The 21,980-nt window shown below is 39.1% G+C and overlaps 5 protein-coding genes across 5 annotated transcripts in view; all 5 read left to right on the top strand.

The window, feature by feature from the left end:
- LOC111430727 (probable protein phosphatase 2C 75) overlaps nt 1-3,256 on the top strand; it is a 5,788-nt gene extending 2,532 nt beyond the window's left edge. The window contains 1 exon segment of the mRNA XM_023067117.1: nt 2,569-3,256. Coding sequence (XP_022922885.1) covers nt 2,569-2,915 — 347 coding nt within the window. The 3' untranslated portion in view covers nt 2,916-3,256.
- A 1,264-nt stretch (nt 3,257-4,520) lies between these two features.
- Nucleotides 4,521-6,885, top strand: LOC111430827 (receptor-like serine/threonine-protein kinase At4g25390). The gene has a single exon (XM_023067253.1). The coding sequence runs from the start codon at nt 4,710-4,712 to the stop codon at nt 6,639-6,641; it is 1,932 nt and encodes a 643-aa protein (XP_022923021.1). The 5' UTR covers nt 4,521-4,709; the 3' UTR covers nt 6,642-6,885.
- A 1,761-nt stretch (nt 6,886-8,646) lies between these two features.
- LOC111430817 (transcription factor bHLH118-like) lies at nt 8,647-10,236 on the top strand. The gene is made up of 3 exons (XM_023067232.1): nt 8,647-8,865; nt 9,728-10,045; nt 10,129-10,236. Exons 1-3 carry the CDS (start codon nt 8,656-8,658, stop codon nt 10,210-10,212), a joined length of 612 nt encoding a protein of 203 aa, XP_022923000.1. The 5' UTR covers nt 8,647-8,655; the 3' UTR covers nt 10,213-10,236.
- A 1,314-nt stretch (nt 10,237-11,550) lies between these two features.
- LOC111430777 (PTI1-like tyrosine-protein kinase At3g15890) lies at nt 11,551-13,449 on the top strand. Its single transcript, XM_023067181.1, has 4 exons — nt 11,551-11,662; nt 11,742-11,886; nt 11,972-12,234; nt 12,619-13,449. Exons 1-4 carry the CDS (start codon nt 11,610-11,612, stop codon nt 13,247-13,249), a joined length of 1,092 nt encoding a protein of 363 aa, XP_022922949.1. The 5' UTR covers nt 11,551-11,609; the 3' UTR covers nt 13,250-13,449.
- A 4,098-nt stretch (nt 13,450-17,547) lies between these two features.
- Nucleotides 17,548-20,994, top strand: LOC111430520. The gene is made up of 4 exons (XM_023066783.1): nt 17,548-18,139; nt 18,339-18,734; nt 18,805-19,233; nt 19,317-20,994. Exons 1-4 carry the CDS (start codon nt 17,548-17,550, stop codon nt 20,765-20,767), a joined length of 2,868 nt encoding a protein of 955 aa, XP_022922551.1. The 3' UTR covers nt 20,768-20,994.
- The last annotated feature ends 986 nt before the right edge of the window (nt 20,995-21,980 follow it).

Genomic DNA, 21,980 nt, shown 5'->3' with positions numbered 1-21,980 from the left:
CCCCCCCCCCCCCCACCCCTTCCGTTTCATGAATCAAGAGAGAAAAGAAGCAGAGGAAAAGGAACAGCGTCGAACGGAGGCCATGGATGGGACCCAAATGTAACTGAAGTCGAACCTTAGGGATAAAAGTGCAAATTTTTGTTAAATGTACCGTGGCTGAATCCTGCAGAATCATGTCATGTTGGCGAGTGTGTTCCTGCTGGGTGCTCACTGCTCACTGCTCACTCTACTTGGTTTTTATATTATTTTATTTTGATATCAATGGTGTTATCTAACTGTACTCTGCTTTATATTTCCTTTTCTGTTATATAAAGCCTTTTGTTATCTACATTTATACTTTATTACCTTGTACATACGTATGTTTCTTTGTGCGTGATAATACTTCTTTTTCCCGAAGGAAGGATATGTAAGTGATGTGTTTATAGGCTATGGCTAGATGGAAGAATCATGCAACAATGCTGATGGCATTTAATGTTGGCTGGCTGGCCAGTCTGCCTATTCCGGAGTTGGTCAATAAACATGATGCAAATATTAAATAGTTAAGGTTCCATTACCTTTTGGATTGGTGTTCTGCTCTCCTTTTTTAATGTTTTGGCTTGGCTTCTATTATTTCACTTTTCTTTTGTGTACTCTTCAATAGATTTTTCTGTTTTTAAAAAATAATAAAAACAAATATTGGAACTAGTACAACTGTGGCTTACGTCGTTGACATAACATTTATGGTTATATATACTTGCCATCTTGAGAACTTGGAACTAAGTAGGTTTCCAATATCGTGAATTAGTTTGTTGTTTTTTTCTAAGATATGTTGGGAATTAGGACAGTAGTTTTGATTGAAAGCAGCAACATGGATTCAAAAGGCGCCAAGTTTCCAAATGCATAGCTTATTCAAGCAGTGGGACATTAGTGTTTTTGATCTCATTTCTCTATCTGTATACTTATATTGAAACTTATCCGGATTTGTGTTTTGTCTTATATATAAGAAGGAAATGATAGACTGATATGGCACTAGCTTATGATGAGATTCAATTTTAGTTGCGGGCTTCACAGCATATATTGATGATACTAAGCTGATATCAGAACTTGTCTAACGTGTCAGATGCGTTAATCTTGACAGTCCAGGATTAAGAAAACTGGTAGTGATGAAGCAAAAGGTTTAAGCTATTGGTGGAAGAGGTTAGCAATGTATATACATCGAAGGATTGGGGACAAAATTTGAGAAATTGACAAAATAAAGCTCTTTGCAAAGTGAGTCGTATTGTGAGATGGACAAACCATCATTGTAGCGTGTAGCTTTTTCACCATATGAAGAATGACCATTTTGTAATTTCAACCAAGAGGAGTTTTTATTCCTGAAGCTCAAGGTATGAGGTGGGATGTTTGCCGAGGGTTGCTCGCTTCGGATTTATGATGACTGTAATATCGACTCGTGGATATTCGTCAAGGACTAGAGACAAGATGTTGCCACGTGATATTTGGAAATAAACAAGAGTTGCGAGCTCTCTGTTGGAATTTGAGTAGTTTAGTCCATTGTGATAATTGGTCAAATATTGAAGCTTTTGCAATTGAACGGCGGAAGGGGGATCTAGTCATGAGAGTTCTAAACATCTTTCTTACATTTGAATTATTAGGTGTTCAACTAGTGTTTTAATCTGGCCTGTATATTTTGAAATTAATGAGTGCTCTTTTTAATATCTTTTACTATCTCACTCATGATACGTGCAAGGCCAGGTTGAGAAATTGACATCTTTTGCTGAGACTTACCCAAATTTGGCCAATTTAGTACAAATATCAATGAGGGTTTTATAGGTTTGATACCAGGCCGAGAAATACCATCATCGACCTGAGGTCCTGAACCATGTTAGAACTACTAATTTGTAAGCTCAAGGTAGTTTACAGAGCTAACCTGTCTGGAGAGTTTTTAGTTGGCATATTGAGACTGGTTGACAAGGTAAAGCTATTCGGAATACGCGTTGGCAGGAATCCAAGTAGTGCAATAGAGTTGAGAAACCTTTGGGAACTTTGGCAACTTATTAAGAAGGCTGTAACTCACATCTGCGTTGACTATGCTATGGAAACTCTAAAGTGATATTATCATTCATTTCTTGCCTGATTACTCTTCTGTAGTTGCTTTGGTTTAGTCTATTATATCATCCTCTTCGAAGAAACATGTAAGAGCTGTGGAGTTTTATATTTCATCTGTATTGGATTACTCATGTTACCTCTTGATCTAAGAAAAAGATTTACAGAAGTGGTTAGTAATCCTATGAGTTAATGCAGGTATGCAAGTGCAGCTATTGAGGGTGACTTTGTATTTATGTTCCGTGGGTTGAATGTAGGAGGTATTTTCGACGTTTATGTGTTCAGTTATCTGATCAATTGATCGTGTTAGAGATTGAATTCACATAATTCTCTTTTTTCTTTCCTTAAGTTCAAAAACTGTCAGGATGAACTTCAAGTTTTATCAGATTTCCGTTTATCTATGTCAAGTTCATTCTATAAATGACCATTTTTGCAACACTAGTGATAATTCTAGTCCCTTATATGGAACTTCACCGCTTTGAACAGGTGACAAATATCTCAAGTCAGTTGTAATATCAGAGCCTGAAATTACTTTCACCAGAAGAGAATCAGATGACGAATGTTTAATACTTGCAAGTGATGGTTTGTGGGATGTTCTTTCAAGTGAGTTGGCTTGTGAGGTAACTCGAGAATGTCTCCAAGAAAGAACGGCCGCTGCTGCTGCTACTACTACTACGATAGACCTCAACGCCGAGCCTCAAATTGAAGAAGGGGCTGGAACTTCATACCCTTCTCGAAGTTCACTAGCTGCAGCACTGCTGACTCGTCTAGCTTTGGGGCGGAGAAGCATGGACAACATCAGTGTTATAGTTATTGATCTAAAGAGAAGCTGAGCAGAAAAATTGAAGTGGTAAAGGTTAAACATGTGTATGTATGGACGTTGTACAGCCCTGCTCTAAATTGGAAACGAAATTTGGAGAATTTGATCCATTAAAACAGCTCCTCTTAGGTTGGAACTTCTTTCTCTAATTTGTAGATGTGCGATTGAATTCATTAGTTGAAAGGTGTGTTCTAGAGTCTTGTTGGTCGATGTTTTGCTACTTTCATGCGATCATGAAGCACAAAAGAACTGATGATTGGAAGAATTGAGCTCCGAAATTTTTGTGGCCACATGATTGGCATCTGCATATTGTAAAGAATGTTGTTTTCTAAGTAGCAGGAGCAGCGTCAGCTACTTCTAAAACTGTGAGACTTTGTCGGTGATTTACAGGAAGGGTTAGGTGATTCCAACCATTTCAAAACACAAATTCTTGGTTCTTGCTATATGCAGGAAATGTAGGCTGTTCCAGCTGAAGATCTGTGTTGGATTACTCGACTTGGATGCCTAATTAGTTGTTATTCAACAAAGAGAAAAGTGTGCTAAAATTTTCATGAGGAGAATTATTGAAGGGTTGATCCAGGGGCGAGAGAGAGAGAGAGCGTAGGGTATGGTCCTACAGCTTTGTTTTTAACCAATGAGTGGTCTTTTGATCTGAAAGCCTCTAATCTGTCTGAGACGATCAATTCATGCTTCCTTTCACACTCTAGAGGAGAGAGACGCGCACGTGAGATTGATGGGAACCCCTCCCCTCCCTCAATATTATTGAGCTTTATCTCAGTCTCAATCCGATCACCGTCTAGATTGAATTTAAGACATAAATAAGTCATGGGTCGGTTTGTTTTGCTAAATTACCAACCTACCCGTCCTTTTATGTTCTCCCACGTAGTACAGATTATTGAATTCTTACATCTATTGAGACAAAAGGTGAGTCTCGTAGGTTGACGTTCAAACTCGAATCGTGGTGGATCTTAAGAGACAAAGTCAAAGCGTTTGTTCGTTTATCCCATATTTTGAGATGCTCTTCCTTGACGATCCGATCATACAAAGATGGCAAGTAGAGTAATATCACTTTCAAAGGGGTGGTTAGGAGTCTTTTTTCCTAATTTTCTTTTACTTGGTTGATTTTTGGTATTATTTTTACTACCATAATGATCTCTGAAATTTAATAAGCTGGGAGTTGGAGGGCATTTACGTAATTTTGCATTCAAAACTGTGGAGAAAAGGCCATTAGTTTTGGGATGAGGATGAAGAAATGAAGGGTAGCAAAGGAAATTGATGGATTTAAGAATGGGCCCACACCCTTTGAATTGAACAAAACCAGACAAAAGAAAATTACCAAATTCACTTTTTAATATTCAACTTATTTCTATGACTGTTTCTTAAAGTATTTATCACTTCAATAATTTATGGTTTTAATTAATATATAAGCTTATAGATTTGAATACTTCGCATTATTTTCTAAAACATAATAATATTATACAGAAAAAAAAAGAAGAAAAAAAAGTGATAATCGGTATCAAACAACGATGCAATGTAGACTTTTTAAAGGTCTTTTCACGTTTTCTTGTAATTATGCAAAAGGGAAAATCTAACAACTTCCCATAAATAATAATATCTAAATTAAAAGAAAAAGAAAAAGAAAAAAAGGAAAAGAACTCCAACGCTCCTTGTTGTTCTTCTTCTTCTTCCTCTTCGTCGTCGTCGTTGAAAATTCTGGATTTATTTCCGTCATGGAGATAACTTTCTCCTGTTAATCTTACTGAAACAGAAAGAACCCATCGAGATTTCTGTCGGATTTCTTCGCAGGATGCCATCTCGGTCTATTTCGCCGTCTCCTTCTCCTTCCTCTGTACATACCCACCACCATGCTCTGTCCACTCATCTTCTTCCCCCAATCGTTGCCGCTTCCACCGCCGCCTTCTCTTTCTTCCTTTTTCTCATTATTCTGTTTCGTAAAGTGACTCGTAAACGTACTGCGCCTGCTGATTCCAAACCCCCGCATCGCTTTTCTTACTCCCTTCTCCGCCGTGCCACTGAATCTTTCTCCCCTTCTCGCCGCCTTGGCCAAGGTGGCTTTGGGTCTGTTTACTATGGTACTCTGCCGCAAACCCATAAGGAAATTGCGGTCAAACTTATGGATTCTGGATCGTTACAAGGAGAAAGGGAATTTCAGAACGAGTTGTTTTTTGCTACCAAGATTGATTCGTCTTACGTCGCTAGTGTTCTTGGGTTTTGCTCGGACCAGAAGCGGCGCAGGATGTTGTTAGTTTATGAGCTTTTGCATAATGGTAATTTGCAAGACGCTTTGTTGCATAGGAAGTGCCCTGAGCTTATGGAGTGGAAGAAACGGTTTTCAGTTGCGGTTGATATTGCAAAGGGATTAGAGCATCTTCATGGGTTAGATCCGCCTGTTATTCATGGTGATATCAAGCCTAGTAATGTGCTGTTAGATCATTGCTTCTCGGCAAAAATTGGGGATTTTGGGCTTGCTAGGTTGAAGCTAGAGAATAGTCAATTTGAAGTTGAGGTGAAGGTAAATGCAGTGGAGGAGGAGAAGAAGGAAAGAAAAGAAGAACATGACAGCAACCGTGGTTGTGTAGTTGAAGATTGTGGATCCGTGGCAGAGGAAGCTGAGAGCGTAGCCACTGGATTTGAGGAATTCAACGTCGTGGGTGTTGATCAGTCACCTGAGAGCTTTTTAAGAATTCCCGTTTCAGAGACTTCACCAGAGACCGTGGATGTCGCCACGACTTCGCCAGAGACTGCTTTGGGGGCTGCAGCGATGGTATACCCCTCAGAAGGGGGTTTTGACAGAGCTAACAGTGTGGGGAAGAAAAGTGGAGATGGTAGCACTGGGAATGTGAAGGAATATGTTATGGAGTGGATTGGATCAGAGATCAAGGCGGAGAGGCCGAAAAGCGAATGGATTGCAGCCTCGTCGGTAAAGAAGTCAGAGAAGAAGAAGAACAAGAAGCGATTAGATTGGTGGATGTCTATGGATGATGAAAAGAGTACCAAGAATCTGAGAAAGGAGAAGAGAAGGCCAGCGAGGGAGTGGTGGAAGGAGGAGTATTGTGAAGAGCTAGCAAAGAAGAGGAAGAAAAAGAAGCCCCAAAAAGAGGGCGACTTCTGGCCATTGGATGATGAAATGTACAGAGAGAAAAAGAAGAGGAATCGAAGCAAAAACCATGGCAGCCGAGGTAGCATCGATTGGTGGTTAGATGGGCTTAGCGGCGAGCTTTGGAGAGCTCGTGGGAACAGCCATGATGATATTCCCAAGAGTGGTGGCATTAGTAGTACTCCAAGTATGAGAGGAACCATGTGCTACATTGCCCCTGAATACGGCGGCGGTGCAGATCTTTCTGAGAGATCCGATGTTTATAGCTACGGAGTTTTATTGTTAGTTCTTATAGCTGGAAGAAGACCCTTGCAGGTGACAAATTCACCGTTATCAGAATTCCAGCGGGCCAATCTCTTATCGTGGGCTCGTCATCTCGCCAGAGCTGGAAAGCTGATCGATTTGGTTGATCAGTCAATTCAGTGTTTAGATCGAGATCAAGCTCTTCTTTGCATCAAGGTTGCTCTGATTTGTGTGCAGAAATTTCCTGCTCGCAGACCCTCTATGAAAGAGGTCGTGGGGATGCTAACCGGTGGGTTGGAGGCACCCCAACTACCAGCCGAACTGTCCCCGTCGCCTCCATCTCGCTTCCCTGTTAAGTTGCATAGGAAGACTCGATGAAACAAAGCCTTTTCTTGTATATGCTGATACTCTGTTTTAGATAATTTATTCATCATCTTTGTAGGTGATTGGTGTGGGAATCTAATCAAATACAAAAAGAAAGATTGTATGTTTGATTTATGAGTTCTTCGTGATATCTTGTTTCCTTCAGTCTTGGCGTCTTGGCAGTGATGAGAACTCATAAGATATTTGTATATAAACAAGTCAAGGTGGATAGAAATAGAAGATATGGTTCCTCTGTTTTCCTGATCTTCTAACTCAGAGTTTTAATAAAGTGCATGACAGATTCTAATTGCTTCAGGGAAGGGATGTTTTCTCATTGACTTTTACAACTAGGCATGCCTTTCGCTTTTGTTGAACGGAAATAATAGTACACAAAAGCAGCTAGAATTGCAGACCTTTTGCTCTGTTTTTTCTCTCAGAGGCACCGAACAAGAATCATATTGTGAGATTCTACCTCAATTATTAGGGGAACGAAACATTTCTTATAAAGGTGTGAAAATCTCTTCCTATTATTAAAACTGTGAGGATAATAACGATACATAACTAGTCTAAGCGGACAATTCCTGCTAGTGGTGCGGTTAGTTATGCAATCATTCACTATCTGATACTTTTAATGCAAAGTATCCAACTTTTTTCCGTTGGTTAGGTCTTCAATCATTCACTATCATTACAGATTAAACCCTCTAGTTTCCCAAGTCTAAGAAGCATTTGGATGAAGAAATGGTCAAAGATTGAGCATAATTATGGGTATTGGATCTGGTAATGACCACCTGGTGCGTAGAGGATGAAACAGACACAGATTTCACTGTACCTCGTCTTTTCTTCCCTGTTCTTGGGGTTGTTGTATGACTGGATAGCATTTTGGATGGTCCAGATTATTTGGTATAGAAGTAAACTCATCAGCACAGAATTTTAATTACTCTGACATTCTTACAAGCAAGTCTTCCAATGAATGAACTTTGACTTTGTATTCTTACACTTCTTTTTTCAACACGCTTAAATTCAACCAACACAGTTCTTCTTTTGATCATTTTTAATTATGGGGCTACACTTTTATTATATTCCTTAATCGTGAATTTTTATTTTATGTAAGAATAAAATCTTTAATGATGGGTCATTCATTCATCATAATACATGTCATTCATATTAACAATACATGTATTTACCTCGCAATTAAGTACCACATACATCAAATTAGTTATGTTGTAATTTCTTTGTGGGTAAATGCATGTATTGTTATGTATGTAATGAATATGAATGACATGTATCATCGTTACAAGGAATTTCCTTATAAGATTTTCACACGTTTACAGAAATGTTTCATTCTCCTTCCAATCGACGTGGGATCTCACACTTTACTCCCTTGAGGTCCAGCATCCTCGTTAGCACTCTGTCCCGTGTCTAGTTTTAATGTCATTTGTAACAGCTCAAGTCCACAATATAGTTAAGAAAAATGACGAATCACCCAACCAAATGATAACAATTAAGTTGGTGGATGGTGATAAATTCAAACTCATTTCTAACACGTTTAACACGTGCATGTAATCCACCTCAACTTATTGTTAGAACATATTTTACTAAGATCTCAAAAGTAATTCTTGAGAAAAATATTTCAAATTTCCACAATTGTTGTGGAAAGAGCAGAAGTCCAACTTGTCAATCCATGAACAAAATAGAATTTTGTGTTTTCCAGATCTTTGCTTTCCCACTGCTTACATTGCATTAGTTCATAATTTATTTAGGTTAATTTTCAAGTAATGTGTTAACAAATTTGATATCAATTTCATTCCTTAATGCTAAGAATCAAATTTTGAACACCATGGCGGCAGGTGGGGATCTACCCTATGTGAAACCCGATGCGTCAAAAAGAGGAGCTTTGAGGCTTGTTTTGAGTCCACGTTTTACACAACCGCTTGAATGCTGCTACAGATTCACAGAGAATCCAAATCAATAAAGACCATAGTTTATTAATATCTATTATGCTATCCTTTCAACGCCCCATCCTCCAAAAATGTTTCCTTTCAATCATCCCTCACACCATCATCAACCCCATCAACTTTCAGGCTGTGAGGGAAGCAGTGAACTTAATCCCAACAAAATTGAATCCACTCATAATGAAGTGAGGAAGATTGTGCACAGAGATCTCGAACGAGAACGAAGGAAACAAATGCTCTCCCTTCTTACCAACCTTCGATCTTTGCTTCCTCTTCAACTTGTAGAGGTAAACACAGTTAAAAAATTCCATCTTTTGCTTCTTCCTTTCTTTTCTTTTAAAATTACCTTGTCTTTTTGTTCGAATAAGCTTGACTTAGTTGACTTAGTAACTTAATAGAATTATAGGATAATTGTTCAGTTTTGAGTCAGAATTGTTAGAAGTGGTTAACTTGCATAGAAGGTTTAGACATATGTTATTTTCACGGCCAGAAAGAGAATTAATAACCACGAGCTTAAGGTTCCTCGGTTCAAAAGCTCTCTCCACTCAGATTATGTGATGTCCAACGTTGGTTGGAGAGGAGAACAAACCACCATCATTTATAAGGGTGTAGAAACCTTCTCCTATAGACGCGTTTTAAAGCCTTGAGGGGAAGCCCGAAAGGGAAAGTCCAAAGAGGACAATATCTGCTAACGGTGGATTTGGGTCGTTACAAATGGTATCAGAGCCAGACATCGGACGATGTGCCAGCCTTCTCGCTGTTCCCTGACGGGGGTAGACACAAGGCGGTGTGCCAGTAATGACACTAGACCCAAAGGGGGTAGATTTGGGAGCGGTCTCACATCGATGGGAGGAAGAAAAGAGTGCCAGCGAGGACGCTGGGCCCTGAGAGGGGTGGATTATGATGTCCCACATTGGTTGGGGAAGAGAACAAACCACCATCTTAGAAACCTTACCCTAGCAAACACGTTTTAAAGCTTTGAGGGGAAGCTCGAAAGGGAAAACCCAAAAAGGACAATATCTGCCCGCGGTGGATCTGGGTTTTACTAGTTGTGTTTTTTGCTCTTTCATTTGTTTGGACCATGTTTTGATTGTGGGCCGTTTCCAATAATATGTAATTACTTTGAGGCTAATGTTGAGGGGATTTTAGGGTAGGCGTACAAGAGCTGATATTGTGGATGAGGCTGTGAATTATATTGAACACTTCAGAGGAAAGATCAGCGAGCTTCATGTAAAAAGAGATGCAATAAAGGGGCTGCATTTGGATGAAAGTTCGGATCTTTGTCCCTCAAGTTGCGTTGTAATTAAGCCATATTCAGGTGGGTTGGAGATTGTGATAAGCATCTTTAGAGAGCAAAATTTGGAGCTTTCAGAAGTGATGAGGGTTTTGCTTGAAGAAAGTATTGAAATTACGAGTTGTGCTTCCACCAAAGTGAAGGAAATGATGCTGCACACCATCCACACAAAGGTTTGCATGATTGGCCTCACTTTTTTCTTTCTTTCTAATGTTTAGAGGTTGATTTTGTTATGTTGATTGCTTTTGTTTTTCAGGTAGATGATCCAACGAGGATTGATGTACATGAACTGCAACAAAAACTGTATCGAGTTTGCACTTTTGTGTCATTTGGTGCTTAATCCTTTCTCTTCTTTTCATTTATTTGTTTGCGCCTTTGTCATGTAAGGTCGCATGATATATGTTTTATTTAATAATCTAAATTTTATTGTTTTATTTAATAAGCTACAATATTCAGATAATAAGCTACAATATTCAAAAGCAAAAAGAAATGAGAACCAGCTATGAAAATCTTAATTTCAACTATCTTTTCTAATGTTCTTCAGACATTGTTATCAGGTTATACCTGATCTTGTGTGTTAAAAAAACCAGTATTATTACTGCTATACTTGATTAATTATGAATACTTTATCATATTTGCAACAGCTCCAAAGTTGAAAAATACTTTAGCTACCCATTATGTATTTCCAAATTTTAGTCCATAGCGTGGGTCAATATCTGGCCCAAGCCTGATCTGGAAGTACGTGAATAATCCGATACTACATTCAAAATGAAAGCAAATGAGAGCGATTAGGAGAAAAACATGATTAAGAAGAGCTTAAAAAAATTGAAAGTCAGTATCCATACCAACAAGATGCACCTTTCTATCCGTGGTTCAATCATAGGAAGTTATGGTTAAACATGTTTTATTTAAAGCAATTTGATATCCGGGGACCTATTGAAAACTTTCTTAGGATGCATGTGAGTAAGGATAAAACATACTAGAAGTACTTACGTTGGTTTGTAGGGAAAATCTTCACTCTTAGGGACGAGAAGTAAGTAACTTAGTCATGTTATAGATGATGCATGAGAATGTCGGGGACATCAGGTACCGAATCTAGATTCAGAATCGAATCCTTTTGTACTCCCATTTGCTACTATTTTTAATTAAACGTTTTCTTCTTGGAACTAGGCGTAGCTTCTAGATGACTTGGCTAACTTTTTTTTTTTTCTTCCCCTTTTTTAGTAATTGAGTAGCTAATGTTGGATAGGACATAAACATTATTCAATAATAAAATCATAAAGAAATGTGTATATAAGAACATCAAATTGTGAAGACGTTACGAATTTCCATTATCAAGTGCAAGAATGGTGTCACTCCCCACATTAAAATAAGAGATAACATCACCACTAATGTAGCGTTGATTTATTCCTAATTATTTTAGTATTTTATGAAGCAGAATAATGTCCAAAATATTCTTCCTAATAGCATTTTAAAAACAGGCTACAACATTTGACATTTCCAATGAAAATTACAGCTGGACAAAAGCTAATAAACAAACACTAAAATTCATAACAATGGGAACTACCTTAAAATAAACATAAATGTCTGTTAATAATGCCCCCTTGACTTCCAAGCCTCTCCCTTTTGTCTTCAACATAAAGACTCCTCCTTTTTGCTTCGCAATCTCAGGAACCCTTTTCTTTATTTACAAAACCCATTTCCCTGCCAGCTTAGTTTCTTGCATTTGTGGTGAAAATGGTTTGGAATTGCTTCAGTTGCGTTGGCGGCCACCAAAAATCAAGGAAAAGGTACATGCTTTATCAACCATTGAACCTCAAGTTCTTGATTTATGTGTTTGAGAGTCTTATCCCTTTTTCTTTGATTCAGTGTGAAAGAGAATCTTGATTATCCATGGGAAATCTACACGCTCAAGGAGCTTCTTCAAGCCACAAATAACTTCAGCAACGACAACAAAATTGGCGAGGGAGGGTTTGGGAGCGTTTATTGGGGGAGAACCAGCAAAGGCGTTGGTGTAATTACTACTATAACTTATGGTAGCTTATCAAGACTATAACTTTTAGCTCTCTTATTGACTTGATGAAGGTGTTGTTTTGCAGATAGCTGTGAAGAGATTGAAGGCAATGACTGCCAAGGCAGAGATGGAGTTTGCCGTTGAAGTGGAGATTCTTGCGAGGGTTAGACATGAAAACCTGTTGGGTTTGAGAGGATTCTATGCTGGTGGAGATGAAAGGCTTATTGTATACGATTACATGCCAAATCATAGCTTGCTTTCCCATTTGCATGGCCAATTAGCTGATCAATGTCTTTTAGATTGGCAACGAAGAGTGAGCATAGCCATTGGAGCCGCCCAAGGCTTATCGTAAGTAAACTTGATCTCCACAGTTGTATGATATTGTACCTTTTGAACTTAAAAATCTCATAATTTACTCCGGACTTTTTCAAGAGACTTCATATCAGTTATAAACAGATGATCATTCTCTAAATTAGGGAAAAATCTAAAAAAAAAAAAAAAAATTGTATCTTTTCAAATTCTGAGAAAGTCTTAATTTGATTTAAGGTTTAAAGGGTTAGTTTAAGATAGAGAATAGATTAATGGGAGAATATTATTTGAAAGATGCTTTGCTTCCTCCCAAGGAGGAAATGATTGATGTGATGTTAGATTATATTATATTTTATCTCATTTGTAATTAAAAATTTGAAAAGATAATTTGTGTAGTTTTGTAAATGTTTGGTAATGATGAAGGTACTTGCATCACGAGGCTAGACCGCACATAATACACAGAGATATAAAGGCAAGTAATGTTCTTTTGGACTCAGATTTCGAAGCAAAAGTGGCTGATTTTGGGTTTGCAAAGCTCATACCAGATGGGGTCTCTCATTTAACCACAAGGGTTAAAGGGACCTTAGGCTATTTGGCTCCCGAATATGCGATGTGGGGGAAGGTTGCAGAAAGCTGCGATGTGTACAGCTTTGGGATTTTACTTCTGGAGATTGTTAGTGGTAGAAAGCCATTGGAAAAGCTTCCAAATGGCACAAAACGAGATATTGTTCAATGGGTAACTCCGTATGTTCAAAGGGAAGATTTTGATGACATTGCCGATCCAAGATTGGAGCAAAAATTTAATCTTGAAGAGTTGAAATGTGTTGTGAGCATTGCCTTGAGATGTAGCGATGGGAATGCTGAGAGTCGGCCTAGTATGAAAGAAGTGGTTGTTTGGCTTAAGGACGGCTTGAGGAATAAGAAGAACGAGATTGGTGATGTGAAAAATAACGAAGAACAAGATCAAGATGAAGATCAAGATCATGAAGAAACTTATAAGAATCATAAAGATCATGAGGAGCTTGAAAAACAGGATTCTGATGATGGGACATGAATGAATCCGAGTGGAGGTGAAACTTTTAAGATTCATTTTCAATTACTTTTGGGAAATTTTCTGAGTTGGGGTTTGCAATTCTTGGCCCTTTTGAATTATATTTTGTATTTGTATATATAAGCAATGTAATTGATTAATGGAGATGGGAAGAATGAAAAAAATAAGAAGAAGAAGAAGAAGAAGAAGAAGACTTTGTTTCTTTGTTATGGACAAATTGATGGTGTTATAATTAAGGGTACTTTTCATGCACCCATCACTCCATTTAATTATTTCCATTTTTCTCTCCCTTAAATTATGCCGACATTTGGATGATTACAATATAGAGCTTGTCATTTGGATTTGAACAATTAATATGCCAATTCAAATAGACAATAAATTAAAGATTTTATGATTTTGATCCAACTTTTGTGAGGAAATTCCAAGAGCCTACGCAAGAACAATGAAAGAATTTCTCAAAATGAAAATCTTATGGAAAGTTAGGGCATGCGAGGCCTGCAAGTTGGCTTTAAAATAAAGCAAGGAAAAGAGTGGATTTTGGTTAGGCTTTTGTAGGGCATGGAGGAAAAGAGGAGTCAAAATGGAGAGGGGCTTTAAATGCCTTTCTTTTAAAGGGAAACAACTCAATGCCAAAGGGTAAGGGTAAGGGTAAGCTTGTGTTTGGGGGTGTTTCCCAATTCCCATATCCTCAAAGTGCAATTTTTGTAGTGTAAAAAGCAAAGCCAAACCATACCAACCCAAATAAGGCATGCATATATTGAAAAATATGAAGAAAAGAGGCCCTTTTTTTTGTGGGTTCAAAACAAACCTTGGTGTTGCCCAATCCACGCAAAAAAAGGAAGCTTGGTTCACAATCCCATTAAAAGAAAAAGGGTAATTTAGGGTTAGGGTTTAGGGTGGCAGGCCTAAAGTTGGAGGGTAGGGTTGGGTGAGAAGTGGGTCATTGTGGTTTTCAGATGCCCCCATTTAGTTGTCATAAGGTAACGGTTCGAGAAATTTAAGGGAGAAAGAGAGAGAGGGATTAAAGAGATAAGGGCATTTATATGAAGGAACGGTCAATGTTGAAGGTGGCAGCTTTATTTGAGCATAGAGAAATGGATAAAGAAATAGAGATGCCGATATTGGTATGCATTATGCAATCACCAGAAGCAGCAATATACCAAATTCCAAGGCTCACGTTTAGTACTGGGACTGTCACAATTTTCCTACCTTTTATTTTTATGATCTTTTTGAGATTTTGACGTTATTTATTTGTCGGGTTGTGCTATTTAGTGCTGCTGGAAGCATTGAGCTTCCATCATAACTGTGTCCATGTCAACCATTATTTCCTGCACGACGCGCCCCTAGGCCTCCCCGTTGGAACATCCCAACTTGGACATGCTTACATTCACTTCTCAACTCATGGCTCCATTTTGTCAATATGGTTTCAGTTTTAGTTCACTAAACAAATAATTCTACTTTACTGTGTTAATTCATGAATGTGATATACTAGATGATACTTAGGTCAGCTAGGATGTTCTAGAAGCGTAGCAAGTTGCATCTGGGGTTCCTATGAGTAGCCGAGTTGAACCAAACTAAAATTTGTTTGATTTGGCAATATATCGGATAAGTTGAGTTGGTGAGATTGAGCCCAGAGTGGCTTGCCTCTCTTGAGCTAGTCTCGAGGGCATGAAGTATTTTTCTTTTTTCGGATTTTGCACAACCTAATTTGCTCTTCATCAGTCATCCAAGTTTTATATTTACGTTGCTTTCTCTTTTGTAATTGAGATTTTGAAGATACGCAAGAATGGTTGACATGCTTCATAGATAAAATCTTTATCGATAAAGTATACCTTCTTTTCTTATAACTCATTTACAAAGTCGAGTCTCGTATGTATGACCTCTAGCTACAAATATGGGAATGTAGGGTCCATTACCCTATAATCACTTAAATTAATACACATTAAAGTAACTTAAAAAGGTGAGTAAAAGTAAATAAAATGGTGGGGATGATACAGGAGAAGACAGCTAAAGCGCATTAAAGTGTTAACTATTTTTACAGTTATAAATTGAAGTGGTGCAGTTAATTTGGATAACATGTTATGTTATGTTAGGCCAGGAATAATGTGAACAGTACATATAATTCTCCATTGGGTATACCGTAGCAGAACACAATGTCAGAATACAGTATAATTAATCTCTACAATTATGTGCACTTATTGAGATAAAGGTTATATGATGTTATCCAGAAGGCCAAAAAAGGGTATAGATGTAGCATTAGAATTCAATATATGTAGGCAAAATAATGCATGCTCTAGGCCAGATGCATTAATAATTGTACTTCAACACCATATCAGAGTGAAAAACATTGCAAAAAAGAAGACACCATTGAAGATGAATAACGACTATGAAGCAGCCCCTATGATGTGTATGCAGGATTTAAAGGTAAAGAGTATGTGGTGTTGCAAGGAAGTCATGTGTCCCCTTTTCCAGAAAATGAAATGGAAGAAAGGACATGGATTTGTGGGCCTAAAGCTTTGAAAACAACATGTCGAGGGGAATTGTTTGGAAGGCAGGCATAACGTCCATTAGGAAACTGGACAAAAGAGAGCTTAATTATAGTGTCCACCCAAAGCTTTATACCATCAACTCATGAATTCATCATACTCAAATCTCTGAGTTTGTTCTGCCTTTTCTTTTTCTTAACTTGCTCATATGTAAATGAATTGAGATGTCATTGGAATAGCACTAACAAGTGGTGAAAAGGGTGTTGTGAACTTACATTCAAAGTCCCTTGTGATAGCAACTACAATGGTCCATCTAAAAATCAATTTGCACACGATCATTGAGCTTTTGGGCATCTAGAGTTTACTTTGTGTTGGACTATGTGTCTTTTTGTAACGTTCTATGTCCAAGCGTTTCTAATACTGGTCGTTTTTAAGAGCAATTTATCTTTGTTAACCAACACGGATTTTTTCAGCTTGTTTTGTCCATACTAACAAAGTTTCTACAACCATCCAATTGATCAAGATGCCTATGCTCCTCTTTCTTTTCTAGCGCACTGCTTTATTGCACGCATTTGGTGCGCTATTGAATAACATTCCTATAAGTGGTCACAAGAGATCTCCATCTCAAGGAGGTCCTCCACTTTGGTTGGCTAGTCGATCTTCCTCTCTCCAATTTACTTAGAATTACTTCAAACTAAACCCATTTGATCTTAGAGTTTTTTATGATTGATTTACTGAGAACGAAGGTGCACAGTGTTAGTATTATAGTAACTTCGAATCTTTTAAACCTTTTCCAAAGATTCTATCCTCATCTGTAACATTGATCTCATTTAGATGAAGTCTCAGTTCATTCATATATCTCTTATTTATTAACTCATGTTTCTCCATTAGTTATATTATACACGTTCGTTAATAGACATAAGGTTCACGGTGTCAATCAAGTCAAACAAATACTTTTTTTTATTTTTTTGGCACAAAAGTAGCTTATGCATGTTTCAATGACCTTATGGAATAACTATACGAAACTAATGTGAGTACTAAGATTATCCCAAATGGATAGCCAACACATAGGATTGAATCCAATATCAAAATCTATGATAAATTGTGGTTTAAGCATATAAGAGAGAGAGAGAGAGAGAGAGAAGGAAGGTGTTGGATAGTGAGTTTGTATGGCAAGACGTGTCCTAAAGTGGGATGGAGCAGAGGCCATAGATTCGAACAGTCCACATCTCACTTAGCCTTCCAAAATATACCAACAAAACAACACTCATTTCTCTCTCTCTCTCTCTGTTTCTGAGTCTCCACTCACTCCCTCGCCCAACGCTCATTCTAGCTTCTCATATCTCTCTCTCTTTCAACTCTTAACCCAAAAACAAAAAACAAAACACTTACCCTCTCTCTACATCCTTTCACAGCCGCGTTTCTGTCTCTCTATAATCATCACTCCCTTTTCTCTCTCTTGCATCTTAAAAGATACTCACCTAAATTTTATTATCACCCATGACTCGTCTTATCATCCATGCCACTTCCCCACTGCTTTCTTGTTTGTTTCCATTTGTGTTTGGTTTGATTTAGTTATTAGCCATTGCCTTATTACATGCTTTTACTTGGCATGCCTATTGGTGCACCCTCCTCCCTCACCCCACTTTAATAATGCATTTCTACCACTTCGCCCTAATATACCAAACCCACAACTAAAGGACTGATTCCCCCATTTTTATGTTGCTCTTTCTTGCTCTCTTCCCTAAACACTTCATTTTTTCCTTTGGGCCCATTCTTTTTTCTATTATTATTATCATTATTGTTATTATTATTATGGGTGAAAAGGGCGAGGCTCCTCAGCAACAAGATTATGATTCCTCTTCTCCTAAAGACCCACTTGATGATTCTTTCGAAACGAGGCCTCACGGCGGCGGCCACCACCACCACCACCACCACCACCTCCACCGCCGTCATCACCCCCATCATGATTCCTCTCTCATTGTTGCCTCTCCTTTCATCTCAACACCTCTCTATCTTCCCACTGCAACTGCAACTACAACACCCTTTGAGGCTGTGAACCCTAAGCGGACTAGATTCACCGCCGGCCAATGGAAGCTTCTGCCATCTCCGTCCTCCTCTCAGCTGCCGATACCCGTCGTGGGTAGCGACTCTAGCCCATCCCCATCGCATCGTCCCACCGGCACCGCCACTGTCGCCGCCGCCGCGTCTTCTTCTGATACAACATCATCTCCATCTTATTCACCTCTTCCGTCGACAGCCTCCGGCCAGCCGGAGCCAGCGGGGAGTAAAGGAGAAGGGGAATCTCAAAATCAGGCACAATACAGAAAGGGGAAGTATGTTAGCCCAGTTTGGAAACCTAATGAGATGTTATGGTTAGCTAGGGCTTGGAGGATCCAATATCAAGGTGCCACAAAACAACCGTTAAATTAGCCTCCTTTTTTTGCGACAATTTCTCTCCTTTCATCCAAAGTTTCAAACTTTTTGAATTACACTTCAGATCCAACACATGGGTCGGTCATAAAACATGTTTCAAACAAACCCATCAAATCTTTTCGTATATTATGTGTTTTGATTTAAAGATATTTGTATTGGCACTTGTGCAGGCGGTGGATCGGATGATGTTGGTATTGTGGGAGGACAAGGGGGAAGAGGAAGTGGAAGTGGAAAAACAAGGGCGGACAAAGATAGGGAAGTGGCGGAGTATCTCCAAAAACATGGGGTTAATAGAGATGCCAAAACGGGAGGGACAAAATGGGATAACATGTTGGGTGAATTTAGGAAGGTTTATGAATGGGAAAGAGGAGGAGAGCGAGAGCAATTAGTTGACAAAAGTTACTTCCGTCTTTCACCTTATGAGAGAAAACTCCATAGGCTTCCTGCCTCCTTTGATGAACAAGTCTTTGAAGAGCTCTGCCAATTCATGGGTTCCAAAATGCGAACTAAGCCAACCCCTCTTCTTCCTCTTACTCGAGCCCTCCCCCCTCCCCCTCCCTTCTCGAGTAAGTGATCTAATTGAGTGAGTTCATGACATTTCAAGTGATCTATTGATTCATGTTGTTTAACATGCAGGTCGATCAAAACAAGTATTTGGGGTCGGCTATGCTTCGGTGGATGCTAGTGGTAGCCCAACTCATTCATGTTCTTCAAAGGAGATTCGTCGAATTGGGAAAGTACGGATGGTGTGGGAGGAGTCGGTGAGTTTGTGGAGTGAAGAAGGGAGTGAACAACATAGAGGAGGAGGAGGGAGGATTAAAATTGAAGGATGTAACTTTCTAAATGCGGAAGATCTCACTTTCTTTGATGAATCAATGGTTGCTTGCACTATGGAATCTTATGACCATGGCCCTCTTAAAGGCTTATCTATTGATAGATTCGTTTCAGGGCAGCAAATCAAAGTATTTGGCCGAAGAAAGCCCCCTACTTGTGCTACTACTGGCTCGCATCATGGTCCTCCCGAGAGACTCCCTCTTATGCACTCCACCGAGCCGGCTGCAAGATGTAAGTACAATATGTAAGCACTTTCATTGTAGCTTTGATTCAATGTGGCTAATTGTGGGGGCAATTGTTTGGTTTTTGTTTAGCAAACACTTCGTGGGAATATCAAGATCCAACGGAATACTATGTCGGGTGTCTACGAGTTCCACCGACATCTCTTCCGAGCTTATCGGAGCTCTCGTGGCACATACAAGACCCGCCATCGGAGGAGCTTCGATTACCTATTAGAAAAGATGTGTATGCATACTTACCACAAGGGAAAGAGCTGATGTTTACAACCACAACCCAAATGTTGGATTGCAAATCTTTCATTTACGAGATTTTATGTCCCATCATACGCACCAACCCTTGTATTACCACTACAACTCGAGACTCGTTCATAGGCCTTTGGGATGATTGCATCAACCGCCTTGTTTGTGAGTTTTGTTGCATGGAAATGCGAATAATTCGCAAACCCAATTCCCAATCTACCACCACCACTCATGGTTTGCAAGATCAATGGCCCAATTTAACGGGTTTCATCAGACATTTTTGTTTATGGAGAGGTGAAGAAACGGATCAAATCAAAGATGGGCAACCTCATGATCTCGACCCTTCTAATTCATTAGTGGAGAAGCTTCTTTGGACCTACTTAGACATCCCTTATCTATTGGGTTACTACGCCGTTGGTTATTTGGTCACTTTTTGTGCACTAAGTCGAGGCCATGACAACCGGATCATCCGAACCGATTTATATTCATTGGATTTATCAACGCCTAGTGAGAGGCTCAAGGCGTTAGTTCCATGTTATAGAATTGCTGGTGTTTTATCCTTGTTAGCCGATGGATGCCACAAATTGCCAATTTTCAGTGATTTTGAGAGAATTGATATTGGTAAGGGAATTGTCATGGAAATGACACCAAATTTAGTGACAAAAATCTTCTCTTGTAGAACAAAATGGACGGCGGTGAAAGAGATTTATGATTTTTTGGATGGAAGAATCCCTCATTCGGAGTTCATATGCGGATCATCGGACAAAGATTTGGCGATTGTTTTCAAGCCAAGGGTTTGCAAATTGAGACCCACAAGTTATGAGCAATTAATTGAGGCACTAAAAAACGTGACCAAAGCGCTTGTGGCATTGCACGATTTGTGCTTCATGCATAGAAACGTATGTTGGGAGAACGTGATGAAGAGAACGAGCGAGGAAGAGGAAGAAACAACGACGGGTACCGGAGAGTGGATTTTATGTGGGTTTGAAGAGGCGGTGGGAGCACCGCAGATATACCCTTACGGCGAGGCGTCGGCGAGTGGGAGACACGCGCCGGAGATGGAAAGGGGTTTGCATGGGGTGAAAGTGGACATGTGGGGAGTGGGGTTTTTGATAAAAACTTGTGGGTTAATTGGGATTCCAAAGATGTTAAAAGAGCTTCAGAATCGGTGTATGGATCAGAACCCTGAGCACCGGCTAACCGCCGCCGACTGTTACCACCACCTGCTGCAGCTTCAGTCGTCTCTGTCAACGGCAACCGGAACACCCGGTGGTGGTTTGATGTGACTGAGTAGGTGTGTATTTAAAGTTTTAATTTTTTTGGATGTGTTTGTTGAGAGAATCTAAATTGTTACCTTAAAAATTAAAAAAAAAAAAAAAAAAAAAGGTGTCTGAAAGAGGGGAAGTGGGTTTGTGGTAATTCTTTCAGCTCTGGGTTCGAAAAATGACGGCTGTTTCAGATCAGAAAAGTGCTCCCGTTTTGTTTAATCAGAGATCAAATCAGCCAATTTTCAGAAGTGATGTGTAAGTTCAACAGTGTTCTTTATTAAATTTTTACTTCCTTCACGGGTTTTTAGATCGCTATACAATTATCTGTCCATCAGTGTCTGCATTTCAATGTTCTTTCTCACCTTCCTCCTATTTACATTCTTAATTTTCTCTGTTTTTTTTACCTTTTTTTTTTTTTTTAAATCTTTAACTAAACTATTATGTTATTTGACAAAACCCTTAATCTATGATGGTTAGTAGACTACAACGTTGTGTTTGAGTATTGGTAAGACCAACAATGTCCTTGACCCGATTGAGAAAACATCTATATGTCTTATTATTATATGAATGGTGAGATTTCACATTAATTGGAAAGGAGAACGAAACATTTATTTTTTATAAGGGTGTGGAAACCTCTCCTTAACAGACGTTCTAGAAACTTTGAGGAGGTAAAGTCTTAAGGCAATATCTGAAAGTTGTGGACTCGGGCTATTATTAATGGTATCAGAGTTGGACATCGAATGATATGCTAGCAAGGAGACTAAGCCTCGAAAGGAGGTAGACACGAGACGATGTGCTAGCAAAGACGCTGGGTTCCGAAGGGGTGTGGAGCATGAGATCTCACACGTAACCGGTTGATTGCGACTAAACAGCACACAATCAATCCAAGCACACAATCAATCCAACCATAACCTAATAATACTATGTTGAATAGTCAATTATATATCCAAAAGGTGAAGGTCATTAAATCTGGGCCAGGTTAAAGTTTGGGCTGATATGTGTCCAGCTATATAGTAAGCCCTATCACCCAATGGTCCACCATCCAGCGTTTCACCCTGTCCCAATGGTCCATTCACACTTAAGAAGGTATGTACATTTGATCTTCCAAAAGCAAAACCAATATAAGAAAGACAACACAAAGTAGAGGGATTTGAAGCAATGTGGTTTGATTGTGGCAGCGTAAGCAGAGCTGCTGCAGCTGAAACTGTGGAAAGGGGTGAAAGGAGATTTA

The sequence above is a fragment of the Cucurbita moschata genome, unplaced genomic scaffold, assembly GCF_002738365.1.
Source record: "Cucurbita moschata cultivar Rifu unplaced genomic scaffold, Cmos_1.0 Cmo_Scf00034, whole genome shotgun sequence".
In the NCBI taxonomy this organism is placed as follows: Eukaryota; Viridiplantae; Streptophyta; class Magnoliopsida; order Cucurbitales; family Cucurbitaceae; genus Cucurbita; species Cucurbita moschata.
This window is presented reverse-complemented; position numbering and strand designations above follow the sequence as displayed.